The 8318-nt window shown below is 37.5% G+C and overlaps 1 protein-coding gene across 3 annotated transcripts in view; it reads left to right on the top strand.

Moving 5' to 3' along the window:
* Positions 1–1900: 1900 nt before the first annotated feature.
* Positions 1901–8318, top strand: part of LOC103973346 (protein DETOXIFICATION 45, chloroplastic) — a 32106-nt gene continuing 25688 nt past the window's right edge. Inside the window, exons 1-4 of one of the 3 annotated variants that reach the window (XM_009387889.3) lie at positions 1903–1997; positions 2168–2264; positions 3326–3737; positions 7869–8011. In XM_009387889.3, the coding sequence (XP_009386164.2) occupies positions 3391–3737; positions 7869–8011 (490 nt within the window). In that variant the 5' untranslated portion in view covers positions 1903–1997; positions 2168–2264; positions 3326–3390. Of the gene's footprint in view, positions 1998–2167; positions 2265–2973; positions 3061–3325; positions 3738–7868; positions 8012–8318 lie in introns of all 3 variants that reach the window. The other 2 variants (XM_018821393.2, XM_009387887.3) reach the window with 2 other exon arrangements.

Genomic DNA, 8318 nt, shown 5'->3' with positions numbered 1-8318 from the left:
GTACCACAATTGCAGCTAAGTCTACAAGAGATATACTATGTTCTCCATAAGCAATATCTATTGCGAAGGTAACAGTATTTATAATTTACTATAAAAGAACACATCAAATATATTGCGAGACACGTATCAGTCTGTTAAAAATATAAGTTGAATCATTTGAATTTTTACTAACATTATAGTTCTACGAATTTCGATGCAATCATAGTTTGATAAAGATGATATCAACTTAAATTACTTCGAGACACAGATCGAAAGAAGAACCTTCATTAACTTCGAATAAACATATGACTCAGATCAAAAAAAGAAAGAAAAACTTAACACCGTACATCTATCCTTCGTGCACTAAACATATATTCAATTGATACATGCAAGTGATTAATATGTTCATGCATGGTTTATAGGTCAAAATATATTTGATATATCTTAAATTTGAATCCATATAAAAGAAAATTTACTTTTAAATAGCATGCTTAGCCATATAGTTAATCAAATTTAGGGTGGAGGTAATTCATAGATACCCAACTCGTTTTCATTTGTATTATTAAACGACAACATGAATGAGTCCACATTTATCAAAAAGTATTTAAATTAGTTAAGATATCTTTTGATATAGTTTGTAACGTATGGAAAGTAACAATCGTATTTGTATTCAAATTTGAGTATCCAAATAAATAGTGAATCGAGTTCCGACGGAACTCACGTCTTTCTTAAATATTACGACACATGTGATAAGATGAAATTTGATTATCAATTCAGCTTTCTAAAAATTGACGTAACCTATTTTTCAAATATTATCATTTTCGAAAGAGATATATCATTATACAATGAAGGCGAAAAAGAAAAATTTGAAGACAAAAAATATTTATATTTTATGTCCCTAATATTATCTTTTAAGACCTAAAAGTGTTCGCTTAGTCAATACTGAAAGCAAACATACAAGAGAAAATTACTTTCTATATCACTATTTATGTGACTATCATAATATAACTCTATTATACTAATATGACACTCTAATAGATTTTTTATCGTATCCGAAATTAAGGTCACGTAGTCCACGTGTTAAGTCCCGGTTAACCATTAACCATGATCATATCATCTCACATCTATTGGGTAGAAAATAGAACGAACCAAAAGTTTGTGCAACGAGTAACAACTAAATCTGCCTATGGCAATTCATAAAGATTGTAGCTCTTTTTGCTTAAGAAATCGGAGTGCCATTTTGAGAGGGCTCCACAATTTAGAAATTTAGAGGGATAAATTATAAATTAAAAAATCGAATCGAATCTATATCAAATCAATTCACTAATGATTTATTTTTAAAAATTATAAACGATTCTGATTAGAGTATCCTTATTTGATTTGATTAATCGATTCGAATCAACTAGAAATAAATTTAGTTTAAGAGATATCATGTCCTAAGCCTTTAACTGATTCAAACAAATTAATCAAACTGATATAAATGCCTAATTTAATAAATGGTATGAGTTTAATTTCGTCGTCCATCATGATTTGATTTAATTGAATTAAAATATTTTATTTAATTTTTTTTAAAAAATATTTAAAATTATACATCGATTAATCAATAAATCGAACTGAATGAATCATCGATTAATCAATAATTGGATGATCTTGCTTAAATTCGAAAGAGACGTGGGTAGAATTCATGTGATGCATAAGTTGTAATCGTCTCGAATGTATTAGTTTTCCTTATTTAATGCAAACTAATTTTAAATCTTTTACTTAATGCAAGCCGACCAAAGGCATCACAGAGGTTATGTCTGGGTGAAAATTTAGTTAGAGGATTACATAACGGAGACGTATTATAAAATATATTAGTTAATACGAGGGACTAATGTGTAAAAACGCAAAAAATCCCATAACTATCATTCCCTTTCCCAAGAAATAAGCCACCGCTGTGTTGTCTTCGCTGCTTCTTGCCTCGTGTTCCACTTCTGTTCTCCGGCGGGAAGAGGTGGCGAACCAGGCCGAATATTAGGGTAAGGCTCCGATCCTTGCTTTCTTGAGCCTGTGCGCTGGGTCTTGGCCGTGGAATCCCTCGTTTGCGTTCTTGGAGACTGATGGGTTTGAGATTCTTGATTCTGTTTGTGTGCCGTGTTCTTTTTGAATGGGGTTTTGCTTTTTTGTTCGTCTCCTTTTGCGTTTGCAGAGAAGGAATCTGGACTGTATTGATTCTGTTTTCAGCTGTGATTCTTGGCATGTCAGGAATTGCCATCTTTCTCTATGCCGTTCTCGTAAGAAGAGAGGTATGACCTCGCCCAAGATAAGGTTTCGCTTGATGATGTCCATGATTACGTGTAGGCTGCTCTCTCTCTCTCTCTCCCCCTCTCTCTATACCTCTCTCTTTTCGTTTCCTTGGCGGTGAATTTGTTGTGTTCTTGCAGAGTCGTGAGTTTGCCTTATGTAATCCATATGCACATCATGTCTTGTTGATGGTTTCCTCGTTGAATGAGGTTTTAGTCTCGGTTCATGTCGTTTTCTTTGTTCCTATACGAGAATTTGCTAGTGTCTTGATTCTTTTTTGTGCCGCCGTTCTTGAGAAGAGTATGCTTGAGGAATTGTTGTCATATTTGCTTGAAGGATAGGGTCTTGTTTGATGTTTGTAACAAGAAGAGAATAATTCAAGGATAAGGTCTCGTTTGATGCTTCAAGAATCATGGTTTTCTGTAGGATCTGTTGTTTCGGGCTCCAATTTTGGCATTGTCTTACTGTTTCTGTTGGTTGGTAGGACTTGTTTCATTGTTCCTGGAAACTAATGGGTTTGAATTCTATAAATCCTTGTGCATTTTAGGTTCGTTCGTTTTTATTCATTGTTTGACCTTGGATTGTGTCGCTCTCTTTATAGTTTTCAGGAGTCTGCAGATATCTTGATTCCGTTCTATAGTTCTTGACAACTTGTTTTTTTATCTTTCTTTATGGCATTCTCGTAGTGATGTAGGCCTTCTTTCAAGACAGGGTCTTATTTTAGAATTTTGGTGTGTGAGAAGAAGAAGATGGAGAAATTGAGGAAACGTTCTAGTATACCAAGGATGATAAAGTTTGGTATGTGACAAATTCAGAAGTTATTCAGATTTCATAGGTTTGAGGAATGGATACCCACTTGCTTTTAAAGGTTGCATTGAAGGAAACATATGAAGACAGACGGGCAATATGACTTTTATGATACTATGTTTGAATATTAGTGACCAAGTTTGTTCTTGGATTGCAAGCCACCTGTAGACAGATTAGGTCCTTCAGATGTGTTGGCTGATGATATCTAGGCATGGAGTCTGACAGAAGCTAATGCACTTTGTTTTTCTCTCTACAGGGATAGTGGATGACCTGATTTTCTCAGACACTTGGATTTTTGCAAACATCTAGGTATTTGGCAGAATGAAGAGTATACAACAACGTGGACTTGTTCCAGCATTTGCACCTTGTTACCATGATGGGAAAGCAAATAAAGAAATTAAGTGTCCCTTCATGGGTACTTGTTTAAGCCAAACTCACACTCTCAGGATAAATAATGCAAGAACTAGTGGGAGCAACACTAGAAAAGATTCTCTTCTGGCAATCGTCCAAAAAAGGTTCAGTCCTGCGATGACTGAATGTAGAAGGCGAGTTATCCCTGCTGTCCGATGCCAGTCTTCTTCAGACTGTAACATGGACCAGTACATATCGGCTGAAAGATTCACTCAGAAGACTGAACACCCTTTAGGTAGCATTAGGGAGCATCTCTTGTAAGCTCCAGGCTTTATTATCCTAATATTTTGAGCATTTTTTTAGTTATGGGATGCCATTATGAGGGCAGTGCTTTGATTATTTTATACTCGTTGTTCATTAATCATGTACATAATTGCAGAACATCTTTTTCTTCATTGCCATCTTGCCTACATAATAGCAGCGTTTCTTGCGGGAACATAAGATATGGAACATCCTGATTTCTTATGCTTTATAGTTCAACTATGTGATGATTGCAAAATCATGTTACTCATGCGTCTTTCTTGTATAACTTTGTTCTATTGTAATGCTTTTTTCAATTATTATCCTCACCCACGCTGCACATTAAAGAAACAGTTTGTCCTGACTTTTTCGTCACGTGGACATCTAACATGATGCAAGTAGAAGACTGATGATGCAACGACAATACTGTTGAGCCTGCAACATAAATAACCTAAAATAACTTATCTAATTATGACTAAACATCTAACATATTTAGACATAATTGCTTTATGACCTAAATAACTTATCTAATATAGTAAGCAACATAAGTGAGTAATTTACTATACATGACAATCCAAAATAGTGAACCAGCTAATCATAACCCACATACCATGAACCAATGTGGTACACCACACATGGTTTTAACTTTTAAATACCATGGTGTACCAACACTATATTGGTATACTGGTGTACTGACTACATAGTGTGCTTGATATTTGCTCAGCATTTATAATTTTTTTTCTTGTTTGTGTATTTTACTGTACAGGTTGATACACACTGATTTCAGAACATTCCAGTAGGGTTGTTTGTATTGGTTTTTAAAATCTTAGTATTACCAACTAAAGTGGTGCACTTCATAACTATACTTGCACCTTGACTCAATTCATTCTACATTCTCAGTGACCCTAGAGTAATTTGTGCCTTTGTGCTGAAGTTTATCTACCCCAAGGTTTTTAATTTCGAATGATACCGTCCGTATCGGATAGTACGTACCAGTTCGCCAGCAGAGCGGTACACGGACCACCCGCTACCGGGCTTTGCCATCAATTGAGGCTATTTCCGCCCTGTTACCATGCCAAATCGGTCGGTGATGGTTGATTTCGACTGTCGCCACCCACTACGAGATGGTATTAGCCGAGGGAGAAGGAAGAAGAACAGGGAGAACCTGGAGATCCGATGCCGCTCTCCCTTGACGATCCCGATCCGTCATCGTCCTCCCTCGTTGGACGCCGCAGATGAGATATCGCCTCCTCCTTATCTAAGGCCTCGGCGTCGTCAGCAACTTCTCATCCGCGCGGGGAGAAGAAGCCTCGGCGACATCGCCGAGGCTTCACGGGGAGAAGAAACGAGGCAACGTTGCTTCGAGTCGTCACCTTTATTTTATATATATATATATATATATATATATATATTATATTGATGCCATTGTGGTTTATCAACATCTTGAAATCTAGTAAGATGAAGCATGCTGATGTGTTGATGGTACCCCTATCTATTTGAAGGATACTTTATAATGTTGTTCATCACATCTAAACAGCAAAAGATTTTCTTGTATGAGACAACATATGGACTGCTGTTATAACAGGCGTATAATGGAAACAATAGTGGAGATTGGAACAGAGTGAAGAGAAAAGTAAATAAACGAAGAGAAAAGAGAGTTATACTGATCGAGGGGTGGTTACAGAAAGAATTTTCATGTAAGTCTACACTCTACAGTCAAGATTATCATACATACTTCCAATGAAATCCTCCTTTGGAGTTGAATTTGGACTACAGGTGATTGACTAATTAAGAATAAGTGGTTATGCATTATGTATGTGGAGCCCGAACGATTAACCAACTGTTTGAAATAACATCCTTTTTGTCTTTGATCTGAACATAATTAAGTTTATGACTTGTTAAGACATAAATATTACTAGACTGGACTCAGGTACATGCAAATGCTTTTATGCCAATAGACCCATGATTAGGCTTGATCTAACGACTCACACTTATCAAAGGGGTTTACTGCTTGTCCAAACAAATTTGGACTGATCCACTATTCTGGTGTTTTGGTGGTCTGCACCCTAAAGTTGTTTTAGAAGCTCATCTCACAAGCTCCTGGTTCGTGTTTTGTTCTTTTGTATAGTATTATCTTCATGCATATGTATGACAAACATAGATTAGAAAATCTTTTTGCAAAAGAATCTATTGAGGAAGCCTGTCTACATACTAGGAAATGATAGAGGAGAGACAGACCCAAGGATCTTTTTCATATAAAATATTGTAGTGTTAATTGTTAGGATCAAGAGCACTAAGAGGAGGGGGGGGATGGGGGGGGTGAATTAGTGTAGCGGAAAACTTTCGACGATTAAAACTGCGTTCGTACGTTGAAATCCGATTTCAACGTAAAAGTCGTTTCGTGCAGATAATAACTTTGAAAGCTTACGAAAACGTATTTGAAGTAAAGTAAGGAAGGTAGTTTGCAGTTAAGATAGAAATCAGAATGTAAGCGCAAACTGAAATATGATGTTCGTACGATAAAACCGATTTCCGTCTTAATGCGGATTCGGAAAGTACTTAACTAAGAAACACGTTCGTAAATGAGCAGAAGACAGTAAGCTACTGAGGAGGTTTGCAGTAAAGATAAGATGCTCAAAGTAAATGCAAACCGAGATTTAGAGTGGTTCGGTCAGTCTTGACCTACATCCACTTTTGGCTTCCTCCACCAACGAGGTCACCGACGTCTACTAGAGGCATTCATTCAATAGGCGAAGGCCAACCACCCTTTTACAGTTTCACTCTTTTTAACGGGCTTAGGAGACAACCCTTACAAACTTTTCTCTCCTCTCTTGAAAGATCAAAACTTGGAAAAAAAGAGGGAGGAGAACTTCTAGACTTTACAACACTTTTGAGCTCTAAAATCACAGAGTAAGATCAAGCTTTCGGTGCCCTTTTATGCAGGAAAGGGTGGGGTATATATAGGCCCCAAACTAGTTTGAATTTGGAGCTCAAAAATGTCTTTTCCTGGATTTTCGGGGTCCTGGCGGTACTACCTCCTAACTGGGCGGTACAACCGCCTGGCAGCTTGGAGACTGAGCCTCTGGGCGGTACCACCGCCTGACAGGGGCGGTTGCACCGCTTGGCAGAGCTCGAAGACCAAGCTCAGGCGGTTCCATCGCCTGTCAGGGGCGGTTGCACCGCCCAGTCTCGCTCGGAGACTGCCTCCTGGGCGGTGCCACCGCCTGACAGGAATTCTGGTCCGAATGGGTTGATCCATTCGGCCCAATTTGGGTCTGTCAAGGGCCCAATTGCCCCCAGATTAAGTTAATGGGATCACCTCTCATTCCTAACTTAATCTACATGCTAACTACAACATTTCTTAAGACATTTACTACAACTTGCTCTGGTGCGTCAATCGCTTCTTCCGACGAGCTTCCGGCGAACATCTGACGAACCTTCGGCGATGCTCCGGTGGACTTCCAGCAAACTCCTGGACTTGTGATGATCCACTTGGCGAGTTCTAACGAGCTTCTTTGGCAAGCTCCTGGACTTCTCGGATTTGTTCCCGCAGAACCTCCGACGATCGTCCGGAGTTTCGTCGAACTCTCGAACTCCCAACGTGATTATAGTCTTGACTCCGGCGCAACTCCTGCTGCATGTCTTTCTTCCATCGTAGTTAATCCTGCACACTTATCTCAATATATGGATTAGATAACAAATGACAATTGACTTCATCATCAAAATCCGAGATTCAACATTAATGACTATAGACTAGGCAGTTGACTTTGACTGCTCATGATTCAAGTTGGTTTGAAGATTGTCAATATAATCTTAATATTTGTTTCATGCTTGTTTACAGCCTCTATGTGCAGGCTGCAACCATGAACTCACAGCATGTTGTATGATTGGTGTTATGACCTTTTATTAGTTCTTTTTTGTTAGTGAGAGTGTGAGCCATCATTTTGATTCCTTCATTATCTGGTTCTGGACTTCTGGTGAACTCCATGTTTGCTCATGAAGATCAATAGGAAAGAAAAGATGCATGGAGTGTAATAGTGTATGCATTTCAGGAAGAGATGTTCCTTGCTGTCTTATGATGATTCTAAATTCTAAATTTTGTTGTTTTCATAAATCTATTTCTAATAAATGTTCCATTTTCTTTTCAGTAAGATTGTTGGAGGTCCTAACAATGGATTACATCCTGGTACTGTAAAAAATGAGCTTATACTTCTTGCCTTACCGGCTATTATTGGGCAGGCTATTGATCCATTGGCACAATTGATGGAGACAGCATATATTGGCAGATTAGGTACTATTTATATTTTCTGATACATTTTATCTTTGTTTTCGAGCATGATTTGCTGCAAGTTTTTTTTTTTTTTTTTTCTATAGTTTGGTCTCTTCCGCTTTCGTTTTTTTTTTGTTTTTTTGCCTACATACTTCCATCTTGGATTTTCTTGGATGAATAAGTTTTTATTTAGTAATTTATATCTATGCTTATGATAGTGATTGACTTATGATTGTCCAACATTTTGTTGTGATTAGGTTTGCTTTTTTATGTTGAAACTGACAAGAGTAGCTGGACTAGTGAATACATATATGTATATGATACAATG

This window comes from Musa acuminata, chromosome BXJ2-7 (genome assembly GCF_036884655.1).
Source record: "Musa acuminata AAA Group cultivar baxijiao chromosome BXJ2-7, Cavendish_Baxijiao_AAA, whole genome shotgun sequence".
Taxonomy (NCBI): domain Eukaryota; kingdom Viridiplantae; phylum Streptophyta; class Magnoliopsida; order Zingiberales; family Musaceae; genus Musa; species Musa acuminata.
Note: the sequence above shows the minus strand (reverse complement) of the source record. Positions and strands in the feature narration are given on the sequence as shown.